This window comes from Crocodylus siamensis, chromosome 3, assembly GCF_052110815.1.
Source record: "Crocodylus siamensis isolate JL-2025a chromosome 3, ASM5211081v1, whole genome shotgun sequence".
NCBI lineage: Eukaryota > Metazoa > Chordata > Crocodylia > Crocodylidae > Crocodylus > Crocodylus siamensis.
In genome coordinates this window covers 19,092,202-19,119,793 of record NC_143397.1, presented here as the reverse complement: position 1 = coordinate 19,119,793, position 27,592 = coordinate 19,092,202, and the positions used below count along the sequence as shown (strand labels likewise).

The window sequence follows — 27,592 nt, the reverse complement described above, 5'->3', positions numbered from 1 at the left end:
AGAATAGCTTGCATTTGAAAGCTTGTCGAACACTATCCCAACTATGCAGGTGGCCTAGTAAAAGATATCACACTAAGAAATCCTTGCTTCTTGTGAGATTTACAGGAAAGATCTACATTTCCTCTACCTGAACTGAGGCATAGGCATATCTGGGCTCCTGCTCCAGTTCTACAGAAATAGATGGCAGAAACCACTCTAAGGGTAGCAAAAGCTTGCCTTTCTAACTGTTTCACGTACATAAGTGCAGCAGCCCTGACAAGTCAGGTGTAATATTTTGTATTTTCTCTTGATAAATCCAAGCAGCCTCTTATCATAGTGCTGCTCATTAGTGACTTGCTGTTTGTGATGTTGGCTAGAGCCTGCAAATAATTTGCAACAATCCCTACTGAATATTGTGTGACAATTTGGAGACAGCTCTTATTATGTAATTAATAATGTACACATGCATCATTCCTTATCTCAACCTTCTCTCTTCATTTGGCTCCTTTTCCTCAGGCTTAATGCATGCTCTTGTACTCAGCATGCTTAAAACTCACCTCATTTGATCTTTTTTGGCTGCCTCCATGGTTTTCTCTCAAAAGTTTGAGGTTATGCCCTATTACAGCCTCAACTGACCTCTAGCATCTACCCCAGATTCAGGCACTGTGGGTAACTCCTCTCACTAAGAAGTCTCCCACCCTCTTTACTGACTCCTTGTGCCACATTCTCCTCTCTGACTTGTGACAGTCATCTACTCCCTCTTCCACTAGCTCTCTGTCCTTTAATTTAATTATCCTGCTCCTTCATATCCATGCCTCTACAATATACCCACAAAACTTTCCAGTTTTTACTATTGAACCCTCGTCTGTAGCCTGTCCTACTAGTTTCCATTCAGATTACTGCACGCCTCCTCTACTCAACCTGTACAAAATGTTGCTGTGCTCTACACAACATTTCACAAGTTATTAGGTTCCATATTAAGTGCTTCTATGCTTTAATTTTAATCACTTATAATCACTTTAATCCTAAATTTTAAATATTTGTAATGGTAATTATTCTTGATATCTCACCTCTCAGTTAAAGGTGGATGTTGATAATCAATACCAGAACTTGGATTCATATTTCTAGCCAGTACCATCACTGCATTACAGGTGTAATTGTACATTGCATTACACATTATTCCACCATTTGTCTCTATGTGGTTAGTTACAAGTCAAGGAGTTACTCTACACTGCATATATCAGTGTAGTGTAGAGCTAGCTCCAAATAAACAGCATATTCTAGTTAGTGTAATGTAATACCTGATCTTATACTTGGGGAGTAGTGCATCAGATAGTTACCATATTCATTCAAATAGAAGTTGACCCTGATGATAAGACGACTGCCCCAATAATTAGATTCTCTATATTAAAAATGTATACATATTATAATTTTCCAGATATAGAATCTAATATTGGAAGCTTGCGTTGAATTTGTCCCACTTTCCCCACTGCAGGAGTGAAAGGAAGTGTGAGAGGTCAGGTAACTCCTTTGCTCTCTGCCCTGCCCTCCACCCCCCCCTCCCCCAGCCTTTTCTCTTGGCAGCCTTCCCCTTCCCTGTCAGACCCTGCTCTCCCTGCTTCATAGTTTGTTTCCCCATACTATTTGGGGGAAAAAACTTCATCTTGTATTCAAGTAAATATGGTAAAATTCTTATAGTGTTTCTTATGCTTGAATTAGTTAAGAGTACGCCTACATTCAGGTGTGTATGCACTAATGCAGATACTGGGTATTAGTTACCATAGCCTATGTCACAAAAGAAGCAGGATAATTAATCTTGCACAGAACATTACGAGCTGAGCTAGACTGCTTCTGGTACCCAAGACAGCTCCAAACACAAACAGGAAGCACATTGGGCTTTGCTAGCTTTCGTTACCTCTCAGTTACAGTTCTGCAGAAACATAACCTTGGTCTAGCAGTTTTGGTATAAAAAGCACTGCAAAGAAGTCTATTTCCTACAATACTCATCAAGTGTAAGAACAGAGATTAAATTATGGATGCACCCCTCAAAAGTAGACTGCTGCATAAATGAAACGCTAGTGATCATTTCGCATCCAGAAGAAATCATGCCAAAACATAAACAATTAACGTGCTTGAGTACGTGCGTGTAGCAGGCAGTAAGCAGATGTTCTTCAAAATTAAATTGCTTGAGGCAAAAGACAGACTTCTGGTACTTCCTAATTTCTATTACATTAGGAAGAGCTGGTAAATTTGGAGATCACTATATTTAAAGTAAATTTGCAAAAGCTAAATCTAACTATTCTTTTTATGTTGTAAAGTAAACAGCAAAGAAACAGTACATCTAATTTTTGAAATTCTTCTGGCTTTTCTTTTTGACCTTTGGTATTTGTATGTATCGATGCTCTCTCTAAACCATTGTACAAAAACACCTTGAAGTGTCAAGCTTTAAAAATGAGTCTTCTTTTCTCTTTCTCCTGTGCTGCTTGGATTATCTTGGCCTTGTCAAAATACATTCTCTAGTTAGAGGTTGGAAATATTTCCCTCCTGGCTCCTAAGTATTGATTTTTCAACACTCAGCTATGTCTGTCAGCTGAAGAGGTGAAAGGTGAAAGTTCATCCAGCACTGCCTGGCTTTACCTTCCTATTAATGTCATGCCCTTTCCACGTTTGATCAGTTTATGTGATCACCAATAGAACTGCTATTGAGCATATTTTACCTATACAAAAAATATTTAAGTCATCAATTATTTTAACACATTCACGTACCTTGAAAATTGAGGACACAAATATGTTGCAATCTTCTTTTTTATGTTTATTTAAAGAGAAAAAAAGTCTTGTTATATAATGATTGACTCAATTCAAACTTTCCTATCTTTTTATCTGAACACCAAGGGAAAGATTAAATTAACTGCTTACGACATAAACCTCTGTAAGCAATAATTATCTTTGTTGTTTTTCTTGCTCAAAACCAATGGTACTCTTTTACTATGGGGTTACCAATTTAATCCCAAACAAAGTATTATATGAAATTTAATACATTTAATAAATGCAGCTCAGTCCCCAGGGGGCAGCAGTTCAGGTCAGAAAATTTCAATGAACAATTTGGTTCAATTACTTCCCTGCTTAGAAAGGATCTAGCAGTGGTTATCAAGGCAGCGCATGACTTTCCATGCACTACAGAGGGCAGTATTGAGGTTCCAAAAGACCAACATTTTCTTTATTTGGTTGAATCATGCTTCTTATGAAAAAAACAAGAGAACCACTTTCTTTCTAGCTTCCTTTTGGCTAAGGCTTTGAGTCTCTTGAGGAGCTCTGTCTTCTTGAGTGAACTATAAGCTTTATAAAAAGGTTAAAAAAAAAAGTTTCCGTACATGATGACAATACAGTTAATATCAAAGGTGTATCAGCAAGTGATGCATTTGTGGGGGAACTATAACAAAGTTAAGATGAGTGTATGGGAACAATAGTCTTCAATACCATTCTGTTTTATTCCACACACATATGTACACAGGGACATTTAGTACATACAGTAGATTTGAAGTGGAATCATCAAGAAGTTTCTGGAGAGGCAGGCATTTTAATTATTTACCATATACAATGACTTCAATCATTACAACATTTTCATAGAGGTGTCTCATCATGTCATCTTTTGCTTGTCAACTGCCAATGAAGCCACATACGTCTCTACATGTACAAGGACAAGCCCAAATACAGTACTAACAAATCAATAAAACACTAAAAGCTTACACTGGAATGAAAATACATATTTTACTGCAGTACTGAGAGATCTAAGCTGTGATGAAGTTTAGGACTAGGTTTTACAAGGTCACCAAAGTGGAGATTTGTGTTTAACTAATATGCAAATATCTGTTAAACAGGCAGAGATTTCTGCCCCGCAAGCACTCCTCTAGTCCCTAGCCAAGTAACACTAATGTGACTGACTTGCAATCTTGGCTGCTTTTATGGACATACTGGAGCGAACTGCAATTTTAACTGTCCTTATAGATACAGCACATTAGACACTAATAAGAGTTGTCTTAATCTTCTGAAAATTTAGCTTATTTATTTTTGATTTTTTGCTACCTTGAGCTTTTCAGTATGGAAGCAGACAGGCATTTTTCTTTTCTTTTTTTCTGATCCAGTAAAGCTGTAGTTTAAACAACCACTTTTATGTACATATAATGTAAGCTACCCTTTACTGTATTAAAGAAAATATTTTTTGTGGCATAGTGGAATGTCTCCATTTTTCCTGTAACCGCATCTCAGATTTGAAAGTAAACACACATATGTGCTTGAAAAAAATAGTGTAAGAGAAGTAAATAATAGTGTAAGAGAAGTAAATAATAGGAATGCCTAGGGAGGACTGCATGATGGGTACCTTTTAATTTTCCTTATATGCTTATACTTAACAATACAGCACTATAATATCTGACTCTAAGGTGAAAAGTCACTGTGTAACTTGAAAGTCTTTGCTTCCTGTTTTTGAGGCTACATATACATTTATATTGTTATAAATACAATATACATGCATGTTGCATAAACTCACATAAAAAAAAATCTAAGTTATACTACAGTATTTTACCACCACTAGAAACTACATTGTGGCCATAGTTAGAAAGAATAAAATTTACAGCAATTATGTGACATTCCAAATGGTCTTAATTAAATTTTTATTTATTTTTTTACTATAGTAAACAACAGATATACTGATTCTGGACTGTATATCCTACTTTCCTGTACAGTGTACTAAACCGTCTAATTTCTCCAAAACAAAACACGACCCCCATCCCCCAAAAAACAAACCCACAAAGCATTTTAGAAGCCATTAAAAAATTAATTTACTTGTCTTTTTCCTGCAAATACTACTTTACAAGCTATAATTGAATGAGTGCCTTTTCTCTTCTGCAAGCTTTCCCGACAAAATGGAATGAAAATAAAACCTATACAAACATATACATCCATGTGTTTAAATTAAATTGTATTTTATGGATTTTTTTCCTATTAGCATAAGCCAGAATATATATTCACACTAGTAAATATTTAAAAAATTTAGATATGTAAAAACAGGAAAAATATGAACAATTAGAGCTTCCATTACAAAGGAATACATTTATTGGGGGAAATGCTAATATATATGTTATTCAAATAATATCATTCAAAATAATTTCCAAAATTTTCCTAGTCTGGGCTGCTAAATAGTAATGATGTCTGCTTGATGCCATAAGTGCTTGCATTCTTCCCCTGTGTTCCTTCAGTAAAGCTAAACTTGGAATTTGTGATACTATAATAATTTATGCAGCAATAGGATGTACTGGAACAAAAGCAGGATTATATTTTCCTTGGAAGATCCAGCAGAAATGGAAGCTGCTTTGGGAAGAAGAAAGGTTTTTCTGAAACAAACACCTGCAGTGGCTTCAAAGGGAACTCAGAAAAAGACCTTGGTGTATCAATATTATACTTTTCAAGCTTGTCCTTTCCTCTTTAAGAGATTCTCTTTATGTGTGGACTGATCACACTTTCTTCCAGGCCACAAGAAACAGTAACTTCCAAATCAGTTAAGAACCTGAACTTTATCTGAAGATGCATGCCTTTTCAAAATGAAAATACATCACTCTGTCATAAAAATGCAGTTCCTCATGAACTTTCTCATGAATCTCAAACTGGTTAGACCCTCATCAAGGAGCCAACTGGTAAACCCTATGACATGTATGCCAGCGACCGCTTCAAGCAATCACTCAAAGAAAGTACATGTAAACACAGAACCTTTTTCTGGTAAACAATAAATCTCTTTAAGAAACTGAGAAGGAAAATAATATTTATAGTTAGGGATGGTGCCTTACTTTAAACCCCAATGGAAAAATGACTAAACTCAGCCCAACCTCAAAAACTGGGATTTTGATTCTTGAATGCGCTGATCTAGTCAAAGAGTGCAATCACAGTGTTATTGATTTTTAAGCTTCTGTTGCACTGAGCAACAGGAGCTTCCCCAATAGCCATCTTCTTCCCTCCTATCAATAGCTAGGCAAACCTACACAGCGATAGAATAACTATGTACTGTTGAGCTGGCATGCATGCCTCTGAATCCACAGCTGGCACAAGCTGGTTTGGAGAACCATGCAGAAATGTTGCAGTCTGGCTGATTCCACTGGATGACTTACGTAGGCACTGGTGTGGGTAATCCGGTGTTAAGAGGACAAAGAAAGAGAAAATTATAGGGAATATTAAAGCAAAAAATGTATTTCTAGTAAGAGACTGACTCTAGACCATAAATCGATGTTCTTTGCCATCATGAGCCATGAGAATAACGTTGCGATTAGAAGTCCAGATCAGCCGGGCCAGTTTGAGTGCATTGTGTGAGCCGGGGGAGGCAGGCTGGACAGGGGGCACCTGGTATGTTTTAATGCAGCGGAGCTGGGGTGCCGAATTCAGCATTCCAATACTTCCCAGGAGAGAGGTGTTCATCTGCAGTTACAGAAAACAGAGTCCAGACTAAAGTCAACAAATTCCTTTATATATATAAAGCAAGCTAAGGGGAAACAAAGCCTTTTTAGTTTGTCATTTTTTGAAAACTTGTGCCAGTTCTGGCCAGTGCCAGCTACACGGCTGCTATCTCACATGACCTTTCACTGAAGTTTCATTTAACTTACTCAAACAGAGTTGTTACTTAAACTAGTGGGAGGCTGAGAATCTAACCCATATGCTTCAAAAATGTTTCTGATTCTGCTTAATTAACTCTCCACAGCATGCTTCAAAATGAAACCTGTGCTAAATTTAGTAACGCTCAGTTTACTGTTTGCTTTTGATGAGGAGTTTATACAGTCAGTTTAATATAGATGATGTCTAGACTACATAGTATCTTAAGCAACATTTTTATGGGTATATTTAAGAGTTATCTCCTCCCTTTTTTTCCTTATAAGGCAACACCAAATTGACTTTAAAAAAAATTCTAAACAAAAATAAAAACAGAATCAAGCTTCTGTACGCTAGGCTCTGCATCAGGACCTAGACTCAAAGTTTAACAGCAAAATTAATGGTAATTTCTATCTTGCAGTTTGCTTTACAGCCTTTTAAAAAAGTGTCCTTTCATTCTCTCTACTCCATATTAAAATAACAAGATCTGAATCAAGAAATTAGCTTGAATCTACAACAAATTCTATCCTGTACAGTAAACCTCTACATGAAATTGTGTTTCAAACTGAGTCATCAAAAAATCATGAACACTATATATGCTTCTGTTGGAATATATCTAAACTAGTTAAATCACAAAAATTTGGTCTCGACCAAAGGTCTCAACCTATTAGATCATGGAGTTTAGCTGTAGAAAACAACAGGAATGGTCCATGCTCTTAAAGAGATAATAAAGCTTTATATTCCATTATATAAACAAAATATTATGAGATTTAACTTTTAACGGAGAATTGTTAATCTGTGGGCTTCCCATTTCTGTCGTTTTGTTTTTAAAAAAAGGGGGCCCCTCCCCTATCTCACACAACTTTACGGTCTCTTAAATGCTTGCATGTTCTTGGAAACCTCTCTATCTAAATGTGTTAGAATCTCGGGAAAAACAGGTAGACAATGGTCCAGCTCTATGCCTAAACCTTGTTGCTTGAAACCTTGGCAAATCTTTGGACATTTAAGATGTGTTATTGCTGATTTCATGTTCTGAATTCTGAGCAGTACAAAATATAAACCATTACTTTTTCTGGTCCTTCTCAGCAGCAGAATGGTGTCAGAGAGTGTAAATCATGGCATCTCTAGCAGGGAGCATGCAAGCACTACTGACATTTTCACAATTTAAATCATCTTGAGTAATAACCCTTTTAAGATGACTAATGTTACTGATTTTCCTGCATTAATAATAGTGCCGAATAGAACACAGAGGGAAAAAAATCACTAGTGCACGAGGTCACATTTTAAAACTAAATGTGTAGGTACATTTAACTCTTTATGTAACACCTAGTTTAACATGGATGGATTTACACTAGAAAATCTAGCAATTTTCACTTTTCAACTTGTGCTTAAACATATGGAGATTATTTATTTGTTAATTTTAAAAGATCAGGTACGAGATTAAAGTCAATAAATCTAATTGCTTTCCCCATCCTCCTGAGTAGTTAAACCAAATATCCGCAACCGACTGTTGAACATTCTTGCAAATCGAATTCCTTGTTTCAGAAATTGGAGTATATTGTGGAGGAAGATAGTTCAGTAATTATTATGGCATATGCAGAATTACTGATTAACATCAGCCAATTGCGGTAGTAGATCAAAAACTATTAAATGCAAGCTGCAAGGCATACTGGGTCCAGTGTTGATGTCCAAATGCTAGAAAAACTCCCATCAACATGAATAGGTATTTGTCTGTCTGAACTATGTGATCAGGCCCACTCATTTCCAGAGCAATAATTTTTATATTTATGACAACGTAATGTTTTCATTTAGCATTACACAAACTTTATATGTAAAAATGAAGGACGTTAGGCATAAATGATGGTTATAGTATACAGCAGGGTTCCTCAATCTCCAGGCTACATCCCAGTGGGTCGGCTGCTGGTCTGCAGCACAGTTGCCTGCCAGACTGGAAGTGGCCATGGACTGGCAAACTGTGACCCCCCAGAGCCCGGTGGAGAGGCCGTGGTTCCTTCTGCAGGGCCTGTGGCAGTGGAGGGTTTGACCCACTCCCCCGCCCGGGAGTTGGGGGTATCCTTATCCGTCTTCCAGCCGGAAATTCCGGCCATGGTCAGCTGTGACTGCTGGGTCACAGCATTAAAAATTTGGGACCCCCGGTATACAACTATCCCCCCACCCAGCTCTCTCTCACTTAAGAATCTGTGCTTCAACTGGCCTCTGCACACAGAGGAAGCAGTACCTTCCCATTTTAAATTTTAAAAGATTCTCGCTTGTTCAGATAACGCTCTGGTAACAGGAACTACATAAGCACCCAAGCTGGATATACAGATAGCAGTCCAAACTGCTTATTCATGCACATTTATACACTTATAGGAGAAGCCTGCATTCTACTGAGGTTCAAGAGCCTCATGAACTGGGATCTAGTTACCTTTGTGGATGTGCTTGTGTGTGTGTACACGTTTACATGTGTGGAAGGAGAAAAAATAAGTAGGGAAATAAAAGAAGGGAAAGCAAAAAAAAAGAGCTGTTGGGAGACCCACAGCAGCACACAAATTACCGGTGAAAGTTGCTGAGTTTATGCTTTTATTTCAACTTTAAATTCTGTAATTTCTTGATTTTGATAGTAATTTTAAGAAACTATAATACTTTATGTTGTCCTTTACTGGAGGCTATATTGGTACTATAATGACATTTGTTTTTTAAAGTCCAAAGTGTTGGTTTGTACAAATTCAAAGGTGGTCCCACCTACAGTACTAGTATTATTTGCATTCATCTTTGCATTATGTGCATCATCTTACCTGCCAAAAGGAGATATGGCTATCTGTGTTGGAATAAGTGGCAAGATACCGTCCATCAGGAGCAAAAGCAACAGCAGTTATTGGTCCTTTATGGCCATGGATAGTCTAATGGGGGGATAGGGATGGGGAGGAGAAGGGAGAGGGAGAAGGAATATAAGAAAATTCATTATTCAACACCATTATGATGTCATACAGATACTTTACACAAGCACTTTTAAAAGCATAGACAGCTACAGAAATATTATAGGTATGGATAAATATGGGTTATCGCTGTAAGTTAAAAACTAAATATGAACAAATGGCAAGTCTGGGAAATAGAAAACCAATGTAGTTTCAGTATTTAACTTAGAGTAGATTTAGCACTAGTGAAAGGTAAGGCAGAGAGCACCTGGGAGGCAGAAAGTCATTCTTTATTTTGAGGTCAGGCACAGTACGTGCAGGTTACTATTGTATCATTGCATCTAAGTCATGAATTAGGGATACTGAAGTAAAAGTCTGGACATCGTTGTTGGTAATGTGAATTAGGGTGGCTTTACACAAACTAGTGAACATTTGTCCATTTTCAGGTATTCTGAAAAAGTTTTGTCAGAGTGGGATAAAGGGTTCAAACTTTTACTATTGCTGGCTTAATGAGAAGAAGAGGGATCTATACTTTTGTTGATTTTGCAGTAAAACAGCCATCCTCTTAGGGTTCAGATTCAGAATCTGCTTATACAGTTACCTTGGGTAGAAAAATTCCAAGCATAAAGAACAGATCTACACTTGCCCAGCTTTGTCTCCTGGGGAGATGATCATCTCCCTAGACTTTGTAAATGCAACAGAACCGGCAATTGAGGAACAAGACATTCTGCATGATGCTGTTCAGTTACACAATGAGTGTTTCACACTAGAGTTCCTCCAGGGCTCATTTTTTTTGCCCCCCTAATTCTAAATCTCATTCTTTTTCACTGAATCCCAGTGGAGTTTATCACCTGCAATGTACTTGTTTGCAAAGTACATTAAGTTCCTAGAGAGGGCCTATACATTTGCACATATTTCCCAGCTTTATCACCCACAATACCTTTTCTTTTGTGCATACAGCTAAAAAAAATAACCTCTCTGTCTGGATATAAAGGTACTATGTTACCAAGGAGAAAACAGCTGGTGTGGCAGCTAGCCCATAGAAACTGTGGATCCCTTGGACTATTCAGTTAAAATGTCTCCTGCCTACTGCTGTGGTTTTCAGTAACAGCCACTGGTTAATGTTAGTTCAGAGATCAGCTGATAGCTCCTTTAGAACAATCACATCTAATACTGGAATCACAGACTCCACCCTATTTGATTAGTATGTAAGGCTCAGCGATTGACTCTTAGAGAGGCACACATCATAGCCGGTACATTTTCTATCACCTTGATACCGATTATTTACTGGGTAAGTGACATGCTGTCAATTGGCAAACACTCGTAGAGATATGGGGCATGAGAAGCAAAGAAAGCCTTCTTTTCACTAAGCTCTGATTCTTTTTAGCCCAAGAAGAAAGAATGCCCAGATGTTTCATTACTATGGGAGAAATAGCAATAGCAACATTAGGGAGAGAAATAGTAAACAGAACCCTCCTGAAACAGAGACTTCCAATATAACTCAGGCTGGAGCTACCTTCTCCTGATGATTCAAGGCAATCCTCTCCTCCCGAGGTTCTTAGTACTGCTGTTTTAAAAACAACCAAAAAATGCCCTTTTCCTCATTAATGATGTTTTTGTTTCCACTCATGCTTTGGCTGGTGAAGTTGATTACCACAGTCCTTTAATGAGATATTTTTAGCAGAGAAGAGGGCAAGACCTCTTCTAGGATGGTGCACTTCACTCAGGGCACAGTTTTTATGGGTTTCAGCTGATCTTTCTACTCAACAGGACAGTTGTGGAGTCTGTTTCTATTCAGGGCTTGTGCAGTCAGAATGGCTCAGAAACTGTCAAGGTATAATTCTTTTTAGTTATGGCTTCATGATTATGTACCACAATTAAACATATGTTAAGTAAAGAATCTGTAGAATAGAAGAGTTAATGCAAATTAAAATAAAATAAATCATAGGACAAGATACAATACAATAGGCAGCATCAATGTGTCTCATTTTAATGCTGGGCATTTATCATTACATGGGAGGAATCTGCTTAAGCAAGAACATATGACAAATTATATTTAAATTTAAAATATTATTATACAATTTATTAGTCATTACTGTGACAGCAATCACTCTTTTTGAAGCTTACAAACAATAAGCACACTCCCTTCTCTGTTATGTAGAGAGCACTCAGTACTTGGAAGAACATTTCTATTCTAATTACAAATTCTAATTGCTAATGAGAAAAAAACTCAAGACTGAATTGTCTAACAAGCCCCTAAAATGCATCTACAAAGTGTTAGCAAGCATCACCTTGTACACAGAATGGCCTCTATTTGCACTTTGGATGGGAAACTGCTATTGCAAGATATTTTTTTTCTTTCTATGTCTAAATGCCTTCTTTCATATCCAAAATGTGCAGGCATGTTTTCAACATCACTCTTTTTCGACAGTTCTCATGGAATCAGCAAATGAAACTGAACTGACAGGACACAAACTGAAAATTTTCATTCTTCCAAGTAGACTGGCTGTTTCAGAACCAACAAATTGTTCATGTTCTCCAGACAAGTCTCCAACACCTAATCTCCATCAAGACCCTTAATTACCTGCAGGAGTAGGTCAGTGATACTTAGGGCACAGACAGAAGTGACAATTTCTGCCCAATCTGGCCACAGAAAGAGGTTTGTAGCCATGACCAAACACAAGTGCATGGATGCAGACTACTTCAAAAAAGGTCAATTGGGTGAAAATCTGAACACTTATTGCATGTGGGGTTAGATGAAGAAGTTTCAAAGCAGAGCATCTTCTGTAACTTCTGTCAGTGCGATCTCCCGGCCTTGACCTGTTTTCAGAATGGGAGGGGGGAAAGGGAGTAGAGGGCATTTGGTCTGAGGTTTTTTCAGCCCCTGCTGAATGGTGGGACAGGTACATTGGAGACCCTCTCCCCCTGAGGTGAGCAAGGAGCTGCACTTCTGTCCCCGACTGTGCTCCAAGCTCTACTTGACTTTGAAAAAGCAGAAAGAGGGGAGAATACCAAGGAAAGGAGACAAAGAACAGGGCAGGAACCTAACTGAACCCATTCTTGCTTTCAAACCAAATACTAGTTTCCTTATCACAGTTGCTTTTCATACTGACGATTTAGTGGATCATGGGCTGTACCTCACTGTATTTGACCTGACCTGGGCCAATATTTCTGTATACCAAACTCTCATAGACTTTAATGAAAATTTTGGATGCTCAAGGAATGCAGGATCAAGCTTACAGGACAAAAGGTGCTCCAGCTGTTCATAATTGTTGCTAGTCATGGATTTAGAGGCACATGAGCAGTTTCTTGCATTTTGGCCTGTGTCCAGAAAAAGTACAGGAGCTGTAAATTCTACAAAATAATTCCATCGTTCTGACAAGGAATCTATTTTTGCATAAATAGGCTATTTACACGCTTAATTGTTCAAATGACAAGGAAAGATTATTTGATGTCTTAAGAATCTGTCATGTACATGGAAATGTTGGAAATCATCTCATAAGCAGCTCAGCTAGACCAAGGAAGGCATTAGAAGCAATGACTAGATGAGAGCTTAGGTATACACATTTCACTTCTAAATATCTTGACACTTCTTTTTAAATGTGCTAACAGCTTCATAGCATTTAAAACTGAATTAAATTATTATGAACAAATCTCTTGCCAAATTTCAGTTTGTAAATCAAAAGCAAGCCATTTGTCAAATGCAAGAACATAATATATCTTTAACTGGAACACCTTTTCTTTTACAATAGTTACTTTAAAAAGCTAGTTTTTAATTGCACAGCTAGGTGTTTACTTGACAGCTTGATAATTAAAGTAGAAGCACAGAGTGATTTGTTAAAAGGGAAGCAAGCTTGTCAAAAAGCAAGGTTCTCATCATGGAACATTTTGCATGGCCTATACTATATGCTTTTCTATATGGCAACTTTACAAGAATGCAATCTGATATTTAACATTCCTAATATTTTAGTGGATTTAATACTAGTAAAAAACATTTCTGATCAACAGGATTTAGGACTTTCCAGAGTATGGATACAGAGGTACCATGCACACAAAACTATAACACACACCAAATTTCCATACTGATATATTTGGACTCTGACTTGTACATCCCCTGAGGTAAGAAAGTATTTTAAAGCACTATGCTTATTCCACTGTGCTTCTCTACTGAGAGGGACATCAAGTAAATTAGTGCCAGTTGTAATGGTGGCTTTGTGAAGCAGACGAGTGTTTAATAGGAAGGAAAACTGAAACCACAGGCTTACTTTTCAATAGAACACTGAACGCAATAATCTTTTTGTTGAAACATGCTGACTGTGCAAGCTGTTGAACACTTTCAGGAAGATACTGCCTCACTCAGAGTTGAGCACATTTCAGCCCAGATCTTATTCTGCCTTTAAGACATTTGAGTGGCACTTGCACAGCTCTTGGGATCTAAGTTATTTAAAAGGATCCTATTCTAGTTCAGGCAGAAGCCACAAAACTGCTAGGACTCCTACATTCCTTACACATCTCCATAGTGGCCTGGAAAGAAAAGCACTTCAAAATGGGCAAATAAAGTCTACCTCCATCCAGTTCCATCTGGGGCAGCACAAAGTTCTGCAAAAGTCCCTGAATCCTTAGCTAAAAAAAAAAAGTTCACAGCATCTCTTTGATGCTGGATGTTAGTGGTGGTTAAGGCATTGAGGCTTTGTATTCTACACAGTGATTTTTTAAAATTACATAATACATAAACCAGCATTGGGGTAAAAAACAAAATGAGTTTCCTTCTCCACAGAAGAACACCCTCCTACCTGGACTACAGAGTCAGGTTCCTCTGGTCTACTCTCATTCCTTTTCACCCAGAGGGCCAGCTTCAACAGGCAGGATGAAGGCTGTCCTCAGTCCTGCCTAGTCTACAGCTGGCTGGTTACGGTACTCTTAGGAAATGGAAGTTGTGTGCTGACAGCCTCTGTGGCTGAGATGAGCCTAAAATTCAGGTTTCAGGTCCAGGGGAATAACCAGAGAAAAGATGAGCACTACCGCTAGTCCTTCCCCTCTAAATGGATATCAGTTTTGCTGTCAGTGAAGTGTAGTGGCCAATGACTTCTCTATGAGCTGGATGCCAACAGGGTGCTCTTCCTTTTAGCATATCAGACTAAACTAGATCCTCACATAGTGAAGTGTATAACTGACAACTGACAATATGGCACATGTCATCTTCACAGGGCAAAATCATTTCCCTCTGGGAATTCACTAAGTTGCATATTGAGACACTCTGAGGCACAGATGTCTTAGAGGTCGAATAGGGTCGGTTTTTAGAGGGAGAAGTTATTTTGCGATGAAGAGAAGTCAAGTCCTTAGATGTCTGATAGATGGACTAGGATGTGGTCTTAATGCCTCCTGAAGAGGTGGTTGGCACATTTCAGAATTATGCCATGAATTAGGTGTACGCTGAACTATATAATGGCATTTATACAACTGGGATTCCACTTCTTATGCATGTCCAGATGACATTACTCAGAAGACACTAGCAATGAGATAATGAAAAAAATGCACATTCTAGGTGCATTATACCTTGACACGCTAGTACAATGTGTTTTAAAATACATATATCCCTGCAAGAATTAACAAGAAAACAGACTCATTTTCAAATGCCCAGCAATGGTAGTTTGTATCTCTTGGCAAAGGACATACTCACGTATGTTTTAGCTTCAGCTGCCCTTCTGAAAATGGGAAAGCTCTTGGGATACAACAAAGCTTGCAGGCACTGTTCCTTTCCCACCGATCGACATAATCATTTACGTCCAATCTTGATTTAACTAGCAGCATGCAATTAAAATCTTTTGGACCATTGCCAAAATAAATGTTAATTAAAAGTTCAAACCTTATGTAGCAGATGAAGTGGAAGAGCTTTTTTTCCCCTCCAAAAACATAACACTGAACTATATTATTTCATGTATATTTTAAGATACAGTTTCAGTTGTATACTACACAGCTGAGCAGGCTCTTGGCAAGAAGGTTACAAATTTGAGCTCTTTATACACAACTGCAATTTTTTTTCCTCGTAACTATTTTAGACAGAACAAGAACTGTCAAATGTGCTGGAAAGAAGAAGCAAGAAGACTCAAATAGATTCTGGAGACTCAAGAAAAGAGAGGATAACACTGAAGGCAACTTCCAACCAGAATCCTAACGAGCTTTTTCCAAGTGTAGATGCTTAGTGAAAGCCAATTAAAACAAATTAACAAGAGCACTGAGACTGAGCACCCTTTAACTTCAGTGGAAGTCACAGACATTCAGCACTTCTGCAGGTAAGGCCACTGAAGGCTGGCCCTGAATCCATGAAGCGAATGGGATCACTGACCACAGAATCAAGTTTCTAATTGGTTAAAAAATATATATGCACTGCAAAATTTGGAGACACGTTTACCATAAGGGCCTACACCATTTTTGAAAATATGTCTTTTGTCTAGACAAATGCAATTAAGATGCTACTTTGAGAAATGAACAACCAATTGAAACTGGTTTCTGACGAAGAAACGTGCGCACGTCTACATGAGATGCTGTACTGCACAATATAAGCAGGCAGCTGCCTGGGGCAGGGGACAGTGTCCCAGCCCCTGGCCTGATCTCAGAGGGGGGGGTCCGGACAGCAGGTAGCTGCTCAGGGCAGGGGCATGGGGCTGGGAGGCAGCTGCCATGGAGGCAGGACAGCTCCAAATCTTGAAGCCCTGGCCCAACCCTGGTGCCCCCTGCAAGCCTGGGGCTGGTCCCCAGGGAGCCTGGATCTCCCCTTGCCTGCTGTAGGGCAGCAGAGCAGGGTAGGATTAGCCCAGAACTGAACTGCTCCCAACCGGCACACATGTAGATGCGCTTCCCGGGAAAGCTTACTGCACAGTATTTTACTGTACAGTAAGCTTTTAGCAAATTAATAGCACATATAGACCCACCCAGTATTATTATTGCTTATACTCTGTGCCCAGTTTAAACTTCACAGTGCTTTAAATTGCAACATTATCAAGCACCCTCTGTTCAAAACTGGGTCTGTCACAGGCTTAACAACTGTAGTTAGAATGACTTACATGTGAGTAGCTGACGACCGATAGTCAGAGCTTACAACAGATTGCATTACAATAGGAAGCAAGATATACTGCTGCTACAAGAGGGCTTATATTAAGAATCTATTATAAAAAATTCTTAATGTATATCATGTATAAGATGTGTCAGTTTAAGCAAACCCCTGTGTCTTTAATGTAATCACTACTGCTTAATGATAAGGAAAACTAAAAGGCCAATTAATTATAGAACTCAATACTTAGACCATCAAACTCTTTAGCACTTAACAAGCAATTAATATTTGTCAATGAAAAATGTTTTGGTAATACAAAGGTGAAAATCAATAGCATTACCACACTTGTTGCACTCTTTAACCACTGACAATTTATCCAAATAACTACAATCCCTAAGAGAGCCAAATTGCTTTGATGTTTTAATTTATGGACTTTTCTAGCTGATGTTAATCCTTTAAAACAGAGATTTACCTTTTCTGTGAGTTATTCAATGGGCACTTGGCAATGTTCACCCTTTTATTAACTTGTCAGATAAATAAGCATATCACAAAATCCATATAGCTCAATCAACAGCATTCTGTTTGAACCAATGCACTTTGTTTTTAAGCTTGGATGGCTAGCAAGGCATTTTATTACTATGCTAAAAGCTGCGTGGAAGGATGGGAATCACGTTACAAAATCACATTTAGTTTTTATTCTTGGTAGTTTAGCTTAGTTTACTAGTCTTTTATATATTTATGACCATATTTAGTTTATTATTTTTAAGCCTGCTTTTTGGGTTATTTATACATTTGGATCTTTGCTGTTCTGAAGAAGTAAATTAATTGAAAGCAAAACATCTAACATACGTGCAATATAACTGTGGCACTGGCATGGGGCTATATTTTATTTTGAACAGGAGATACGGTGGGACAAAGCACAGCTGTTTGTAGTATTCTTCTGCCCTACCAACTGTTTTTTAATGGGGGATGGTCCTGGGAGACTATTTGACTTCTGCACCTGCCACTGTTGCTATTCTGTGGCATACAATATACTAAAGCTAAGAGCAACCTATTTCAAGGACCAGGATTTATCAGACTCTAAGGTGGGGTGAATTCTTCTGTCAAATGTGACTCTCTTTGTTAAATATTGTGCATCACTTCATACATATTATAGTTTTTTGATAATCAACTAAAATAATCATTTTAATTAACTAATGAACCATTGCAGAAATGTATTAATATTTTTATGACCTCTGCCACCAGCATGATCAGCACGTATTCCCAAAATTCTGTGGGTAACTTAACAAGAGGTAAATGAAAATATTTCTTATCAAGGACACATGCTCAGATCCATCCGACAGAAGCATTATACCTCAACGTATTAAAAAGGGAAAAACTGAATTTGAAATGTTCTACCAATGTGCTCTGACCAAATATCAAAAAAGAAGAGATTCTACAGGCACAAACCATTGAGAAGACTTGGCAAGTTAAAAAGATGCTATTCTCAACTTCTGCCTAGTTGTACAAAATAAGTCAATTCTCTGATAGATAGGCTATTTGGACTTTCAAAATTAAAAGACTTTGAAGCTCTCGGAGATTAACAACTACCGTGGATTAACACTGATTTTAATAAACGGCAATTCAGCTGTCATGTTACCAGGTTCTATAACAGCAGCAACCTACAACATTTTTCATTAGTATCCCTAAACCAAATACAATTCCAGTACTCTAGCCTAGGTCGTGATGGTCATTATCTCAAAGCCAATGCCTGGAAGAGTGCAACACAAACTCTTGACATTTTGGTGACAATAAAAGACACTTGACCATCACTGAAACCTCAGCTTGTAAGACACAGCATAGCTCCATTTGTGGCTAGAAAAACAGCAAAAACCCTGTCCTTTCTCCCCTCCCTCCCCCTATCAGTAGGTAGCAGGAGTCATAAAAAAAAGAAAGATCCACCAGATCAGTGGCTCTCAGCCTTTCCCAGCTTGAGGCACCTCTTCACTGGACTCAAGCCACCACTTCATAACTTTTGTGAATTGAGTGACACCTCATTTAAAAAACTAATTGATATATTACAATGCTTACCTCCTTTCCGAGAGGCTGGGCAGTAGGGGTGGCGGTGGGGGCAGGGACAAGCCTGAGCCTATGCTTATTTGCTTATGTCCTTGTACCTTACGGCACCCCAGGGTACCCCAGCACCCTGGCTGATAATCACTGCTTTAGATCAATGATTTTCAACCTTCTATATATTATGGTTTCATGTTAATATATGAGTATTTGGGGGCTTCTCCCTCCCATCTAGGCATACAGAGAAACTGAATATAGGTGACCCACTCACACCTGTGTGTAATCCTTAGAGGTTTCTGTGTAAGACCCCATGTCTCAATATTCCTCACAAACAGAGCCAAACAATCTCAAAGGCTTCTACTGGCAACCTCCCGTTGTCAAGGTAAAGTGCAGAGATTTTTTTCATACGCAGAACCCCGACCTGGGAGCTGGGAGTCTAAATCAATTCTTGGAATTATACTGAAAGTGCCAGATGGAGCCCAAGTACAATATGCTCCTTTTGGGAAGTACTGTTAAATAAGTAAACAGATGCAGTTTGTGCTAGTTGAAGTCTGAGCCACTATCAGGAGTAGCCTCAGATAGAGGGTTTGCTCTAATTCAAGGGTGTCAAACTCATTGGACCTGTTGGGCTGGATCCTAGACTGCAGAGCTCCCTGTGGGGTGACAACAGGGGCTAATGTAGTTGTTTGTGCCCCACTGCTGACATGCATCTTCAAAAATGCTCCATACCCCAGATTTTGGCAGGAGGCCTCACTCCCACTTATTCTGCCCCCAAATTTCCAGCCCCTCTGCAAGCCCTGCTGGGCAGGCAACATGGCTCTGTGGGTTAAATCTGGCCTGTGGGCTGTATGTTTGACACTCTTGTTCTGATCCAACTGGACGTAATGGTAGTGGCTAGGGACAGAAGCTGCACATAAACCAGTTTAAGTAATCATAAACTGGTTTAAACCTGCAACAGAATGTAAGTTAAGTGCACATTAACAAGTTTCAAAATGACTGAACCTGATTTAAGATAGACCTGGTTGAATGTATTATCAGACTTCACTGATTTGGGTCAAACCAGTTTAGGGAACTTCTGTACCAGAACTGTTCCTGGTTCAAGATAAATCATAGTCCCCTGGCATCCTAGCATGCTTTCCAGCCCTGGGCTGCGCTGTCTGATCCTGAGAGCTAGGCTGGCCCTGTACCTCTGCTTCCTAGCTCGAGCAGTGAGGGCTGGCTGACAAAGGGGTGAGGGGTGGGGCAAGCCCAGCTGGGGATGCAGCCTAGTCTTTGGGGGACTGCCCCCTCAGGCAAACCCTGGCTGTGATCTGGGGCCAGGGAGAGGGATTAAACACCCCTTTCCCTGTTCAAATTCACTGCTGGTTGCAAATGTGGAGTACAAACCCCAGAGGCACCTGAAAGCAGGAAGACATGATAAGCAACCCTGCAGAGTCCTGCTGCTGTAATTCTGGACTGCAAATCCCAAAGACCTCGGGGGGGGGGGCGGAAGCAGGAAGAGGAAGCAAACACAGCCAGAGAACCGTGCATGTGGCTGCATTTCCTGAATCAAAGGTAAATGTCTGTTCACTTGTTCAGTTTAATCTGTGCAATTTAGGCTAACCTGCAAAGACTGAATCAATTCAGCCTCAGTTTTTTTGTCTGTCTGTATCTAGCCAGTATGGGTAGTAATGGTGATACAATAGATACAACTTCTCATTCAGTTGACAATGAAAAGAATATTTGATGCTAAAACTCCTATTTGGACATCAGGGAGTAATCCAGGATCTAGTCGGATCCTTTGATGACTAAAACAGAGACTTATAAGAATGTCAACAGCTTAATGAAACCACTACATCCTAAATGGCCTCACTATCTCTAACAGCCTCACATAGAAATTACTGTTCATATATGTCATTGCAAGTGTACACATCCAGTTACAAACATGTATGATGTAGATCAGTGTTTCTCAAGCCGTGGGTCATGACCCAAAAGGAGGTCACAAGAATATATGAAAGGTCACTAACAAACTTTAAAAATGGATTCTTGTTTAAAGGAGATGGATTTTCCTTGCAGGCTGTGCAGGGCTGCTTCAGTATAGCTACTATGGTGAACTTAAGAGATTCCACAAATCATCAAAGCTTGAGCAATGGTGAAAAGTACAGGAAGCCATCTATAGTTCTGTTTCCATAGCACTCCTCTACTGTTTTGTAGCATACTACATCCATTTTATTCCACAACTATCTGTCATCTTATATTTATAAAAAAAATGGCCAATTTGCTCATTTCAGAATACATAATTTAATTAACTGGTAATTGAGAGCTCTATAAATGCTTATGATATATATCAACAATTGACTGGTATATATCAAGATCTACAAAAGATGATAGGAAGCAATCAATTTCCCATTATATCACTGACCTTTGATTTCAAAGAGTAGATTGCTATAGCTGTGCCTCATATATATATATATATATATATATTAACCTACATTGTAAAGATGTTTATGATCCAAAAATTCTTGATCTTTAGAGATTACTGTTGTCAATATCTATGTATTAAAACACACCAACATAAACAATTTGTTGCTTTCTAAATGCAGCAGCACTGACCTACTCACTCACTGAGAGGGTTTAAATATTAACAGATATTTTTACATACAAAATATTTAAAGTAAAATACATAGGTATGCTGGATTCCCAGTGATGCAAAGCTTGAAATTTTTTGAGTTCCAGCCTTCAATACATTTATTTTGTTTTCTTTGCCATTTTATTATTCCTTACGACTAAAAAAAAATAGCTAATAGCTAAGGTTCCTATTTTTAGTGGCACCAAGGACGTCCTGAAGGATTCACTTAAGAAAAACAAGCTTATCTCATATCCGACTAAAAATATTTTTGGATAGCATTCTAGTACAAAGGGTTCACCACAAGTGGTACTTCTTGCATTATCATAATGGCTGAATTGAAAAAAAAATTTTTTATAACTTTAATCTTTGATGGCCTACGTTCTCAATGAAATATGGAAAAGCCCTCTTTTCCCCATTCTACCTCTGTCATGCCACTCACAAGAACGATTGCCCATTTTTCTTGTGTAGCCTAGATTCTATAAACGTATATACAATCTGCTGATCAATGTCCATCCATGTACATTGCTGTAGGTAAACAACAATCTGGAATAGTCAAATGTGATGGCTTTGCTAAGAAAGCTCATTTTCTATATCGACTGTATTCATATCTTCTGGTCTTGCTCCTCTTCAAAACAAACAACTCCCCCCTGTCCCCTCCTCCCCCCAAACCTATCCAAAGCATCAAATTTTCTAACACTATTTTATGCTCTTATCTGCACATTTTATAGCATGAAGCTACCCAGAATGTAGCTCAAATTAAACACGTTTCTGGTGTTTAAAGTTTTTATCATTTTCACACCAATAATATTTTTCCAAGATGGTTTTTCCAAACATTAAATGTGATTTAAAACATATATATATGTTTATTACTTTGAAAGTTTTCAAAATAAAGCCAGTCACAAATTTAAAATTATTTTAAATAATTAAATGCATAAGTTCGCTCAAATAATTCAGTTAACTGCAATAAGATGAAATCCAGTATTAGGAAAGAAGAAAAAAAGTTGTATTTTAAAATTTTCTGTCATCCAAATGGTTTCTCAATAATAACAGGATAAAGTCAAAGCAAGCGTATTATATATTTTTACAACTGAATATAATATATGACAATTTTTAATCCTCCAATAATATAATTTTGCATCAATCATTATGATTACTTGGTATTAAAATGTGAATCGCATGATTTGATAGCCAGAATACAATGAGAGCACAAAGTGACCTTGAACAGCAGTGTATAAAAATACATTTATCACTGAAATGGCATGCTGGCTGTCAGTCAATATATGCTTCTCATTTGTTAGGAAGTCCTCCTGCTGTGATTCCCTCATTACAATTTGCTTTTACTTCCTGGGCAAATGACAACCAGAAAATGAGGCAGCTTCTTTCTTGACCAAACTTAATCCAGAAAAAATTAGATGACAGCTGCAGCCATCCAAGTGTTACAGGGTGTTTTACAAAATATTTCTAAAATATATCGCTATATATCACTAAATGCTACATGATGCCAAATAGGATAACCAATGAACTAGTCTCATATTCTCTAAGACCATCACATATTATTAACTTATACACGTGGATCTCCAAAAAATCAATCCAGTCGATTTTTCACACACGCTGATGTTTACAAACATATGATTTACATTCACATTTTAGGGAACATACTGTTCTTTTCAGTTTAAGATAGTTCAGATGACACTATCAAAATTCATATGGCAATTAACTCTTCCCCCATACATATAAAACAGATATTCCCAAATGACAGCATTTGTTTTTCCTCTTGTATGCTCAGTTCTATTCTTGTCTAGCTACGATTTTTTTAATACTTTACCAGCAACATCGAATCTGAAAACCGGTATGCATTAGATAACTGACTCTTACTGCTCAAGTTTAATCTGTGCAGTGCAAATTAAAGCTTTAAAAGAATTACTAAAAGCTGACAGGCTAAATGCTATGCTATAGTTTACAGGTCACATCTTAATTTTTTTCCTAATGGTTCACTATGTAGAGGCCAGGAAGATAGAACAAAAAGCAATCTCCAGCAGGATTTTCATTTTAAAGGAAAAAAAAGTCATACCATAGAAACTTTATATATACATGTATTTATAAAAATAAAGTTGGTTCATTAATATCTGGACACAGCATATTACCAAAAACAAAGTAAACAGGTGAATTTAGAAGATGCATAAAATTCCCAACAACCTGCATCCTGCAACTTTTGAATTTACAAGTACTAACTGCTAGAAAGCATTGACAGTATTTATTCTTGTACCACAAATCCCATAAGGTTGATGCTCAATAGATGGCATGAAGTTCGGATTGACATCTTAGCTCTACAGAGCACGTTATGTGAAGAAAAACCTTTGAACATTTTCCAAAATGCACAATGCGGAATCAAAACCACATCCATTATAAAGACTATATTTAACTAACTTCCAACATGCAAATCAAACCCTTAATAGGAACAGTCACATAATTGCTAGAAAATTAGAACGCATTAAATAATATAATGTGGTATAAACTACATTAAAAAATGATGTTACTAAATATTGCAGAAAACAAATAAAAAGTTATATTGTTCTATCCAGACAAAGCTTTTCTTCTTTTCTTTCTTTGGTTATTTGTCTAATTAAGTTCTAGTTTGGAAGACCACATTTTGAGTTAATTAAACAATAAGATACTTGGGAGTAAAACTTCTCCTAGAACTATTCTATTTCTCTTTGTTTAGAATAACTTGGATAAGGTGCAAAAAAGCAAAACTTACTTTTTGCTCTAGAGCCCACTGAATGCTATTACTCTTGTGGTGCACACAGTTTGCTGCAGCAGTAGATCAGCAATATGATATGTCTCACCAGTTATTCATTACCAATGTAAGATAGATGCTTAAAAAAAAAATACTATAACAAGAGTTCAGACATGTAAGCCACACCCATACACTCAAGTACATTTTGACATGAATCGTACAAACGCCTTTTCCACAAAGGGAAAATGTTCCTCCAAAAAGCAAAACAAATTTGTAATTCACTTACCTTAAAAGTTATAATTCACTGACCAAATCTGATCAGAAACACAGACTAAGAATTTAGATTTATGAATGAGAGCTAAAATAGGGAGATAACATGAAAAGTAAGCTTCTGTCATTAAACAAACTTCAGGATGAGATATGTCAACATTTTTGTTCTAAGATATGATGGAAGACCAGAATCCTTTTACAAAAGAAATAATCCAAATGTTCCAGTTTGTTTTAGATATGATTTAAAAAAAAAAACCAAAAAACAGTAAGTACTTCTGTATCTAGATATCACATGGTTTATTGTTTCAAACACAAACATCATAAAATTACAGTACAATCCTTTCAGCTGAGGAACCAACATAGAGAGTTTATCATTCCATATTAACAGCTCTCCTGATTAATAGGAATGCCTATTACAAAATAAAGGCTGATTAGATTTAATACAAAATAATACTGCTTTGAAATAGAGATCTCACTGTATATAAATATGCCATTTTTTCCCTTCTAGATTCCTTGTTTACAATAAGGAATTATTGTACAATTTATTATACAAATATATAAATGGTTAAAAGCATTTGCTTTGCTTCATCTGTCTTATTTCATTTAATCTCTGTTTGATAAATCCTGTATCTAAGGCCTGGAGCTTACAACTGTACACCTCTATAACAAAGGGCTACTCATTAGCCCCTTGTTAGGTAAGACAAGAGAACTCTGGCCCTAAACCATACGTACCTCTTAGCCTTCACCACTGGCCAAACCTATTTCTATGGGTCATTTTTTCACTAAGGCTTTCTATTTAAAATAGGAGGCATTACACTGACCTCTGCAACCTGTTTCTTAAAGCAAATAACTCTCTCAATAGATAAAAAAAAGCTCTGAGTGTTGTATTTATATATTTAAATTATCCATGGTGATGATACCATTTAGACTATGGGGAAGTCTTATTGGCTAATCTTTATTCTGGGCTGTGTCAGTACAGATCACACCATGACATCAGTGGGAATAGATCACTTGAATGAATTAGGAAGAATTTCTCCTTAAACATTTTTGTTGCTGGTCCAATGAGTCTTCTCCCCAACTTTACTCAGAAAAGGTTGAAAGAAAAACTGTAGGGTACATAGTTAAGATACAGTGTCATAAATGTGTGTTGAGCACTTGAGGGTATTTAACCTTTGGCTTCATGGACTTCAATACTGGGAAATCTGCACAAATCCATAGCACTCCCCAGTGACCTGGGACTTTAAACAAAAGCATTTGCTAACACGTATGGGGCAGACAGCGCCAGCACAATGAGCTCTCTCTGCCAGCATATTAGGGTTTGTCCTTCAAAAGTATTTTGCGCCTTAGAAAAATAGCTATGTTAAATTTATGGAAGCAACTGCCTATTCATGCTTCTCCTCTATTCACTCTCTAATTAACTTCAGCCAGAGTCCCAAACCTTTAATAAGCCTTAGTCAAAGTCTAAACTTTTACTCTTCATCAAAGACTAAACGTTTGCTGACTCTGCTTCCATCCACTTCACCCCTCGGCCACGAATTTCTAGGGTTAGAAATGTTATTGTTGAGATGCTCAGAACCACCACAGAGATTTGGCGTTCCAACTCCAATTAATTTTAAGCAACTTTGAGGAAAAAAATCTTAATTTCAAAAACCAATCCTGCAAAAAGTTACTTGCATGTGCTTGCTTATGTCTGTTTACAGCGCCACTTATGCTTTAGATAGAAAATCGAAAGCAGCTGCTTACAGTTTTATCGTTATTCATATTTCTTTGCCTATTCCAAGCTGCAAGTCTAGCAGAGATGTGTAACTGCCTGGAAAGAGTGGTTAAAGTTAAGTGTGACTACGTGTGAAAATAAGCATAGGCACATGAGCATTTCTTTACACAATTAAGCCCTGGAATTGCTGCCAGATACTAGGATGGGAGTATCATCAGTGATCGGAAGCTGATAGGGTGTTCAGGGTCTACTGATAAAATGCTACCCAACATCTAATGAATCCTGCTGGGACAGTGCACCACCATATTGTCTCAGCAGAAGGGTTTTAAGAGTGACAGTGCACCTGCAAGCATATAATGACCATTTCTTTCTTCCTACTCTTCCTTCTCAGATGAGATATTTCTTTATTCCTCCTTTTTCTGAGCTTTATCTTTATTTCTAGTCAACTATGACAACAAGAACAAATGAAGGCAGCAAATGCACACTGACATGCCATAATATAAATATTTTTTGTATCGAGAGAGGTGCTCATGTTAACATAGTGACTACGTGGCTGGGTACAAGTACTGGCCCACATAACAAAATCCTCTAGACAAGGATTGTCCTAAAAAGAGAAAATCACCTTCTTCAGAAATCTCTCCTTAAGTTGCAACTCATTATTTCAATTTGAAAATGTTTGAGATGCAGATTTTCCATGTTTTCTAAATTGCTATCGAAAGTTGACACTACCTTCTAAACCAATGAAAACTCTCATATTACTACACTGATGTAATCACACATCACAAACTGCAGCTCTTTAAAGAATGAAGCGTAGTGAGCAATAGGTAGGCAGAGAATTTACAGCACAGAGGCTCTGTACTAATTCGACATGTGGAGCTCTACATGCGGATGCCTTTCGTGTGTGCGCCAAGAGCCAAGTGGAACACGCTACTAAAAAAAGTGTGTCCGTGCAGGGAGTCAGTGTGCTTGCATTTTCAAACCCTAGCTCACTGTGCGCTAGCTTCTCCAAACAGACAAGCCTTATGTAGTTTAATATTGGTGTCATATGGCACATGTCTTACATTCACGGTCAGTACCATATAGTCTGCTCTTGTGTTGCATGGTTCACATACAATAGTGTATCCCAAGGCATTTTACAATCCATAAAAAATATCCCTAAAGTAAAACCTCAAATGAGCTGGATAAGCCATAGGGAGAAAAGTGTTTTCAGCCTAGCCTCAAAAGGCAGCTGAGTGTACAGAAGCTTGCTCTCCCTGGTAAGAACAGTGCCAGTTATTCATATAACTGCTGTGAAATTTAAAAGGAAATCTCATTAATAATAATAAATAGTAACAATTCTTGGTAAATTATATACAGTACTTTATGTTGTCAAGGAAATAAACAAACATGAAATAATCAATAATTATTTAATAGTTTAAAAATAAGTCGTGAGAAAAAGAGGTATGCATTTTTTTCTGCTTTTAAATCTTTTTATTAAAAATGCTCTGGATACAGATTTTCTTTGCTCAGTGTTAATTATTGTTTCAATTCCCTCCGAAATGTACTTTGATATCTGGATTAAAAGGTTTAGTTTCATTGCAGCTGCTCTAAGTACCTCTATATCCTCTGCTGAAATGCCATTTTGTAACTTCTC

At 37.7% G+C, this 27,592-nt stretch overlaps 1 protein-coding gene across 3 annotated transcripts in view; it reads right to left on the bottom strand.

Moving 5' to 3' along the window:
• Window positions 1–3,446: 3,446 nt before the first annotated feature.
• The window catches only part of WDR7 (WD repeat domain 7), a 301,904-nt gene continuing 277,758 nt past the window's right edge, over window positions 3,447–27,592 (bottom strand). For all 3 annotated transcript variants that reach the window (XM_090037845.1, XM_090037847.1, XM_090037846.1), the window contains exons 26-27: window positions 9,408–9,512; window positions 3,447–6,441 (exon numbers count right to left, since the gene is read on the bottom strand). In XM_090037845.1, the coding sequence (XP_089893971.1) occupies window positions 6,238–6,441; window positions 9,408–9,512 (309 nt within the window). In that variant the 3' untranslated portion in view covers window positions 3,447–6,237. The remainder of the gene's footprint in view (window positions 6,442–9,407; window positions 9,513–27,592) is intronic.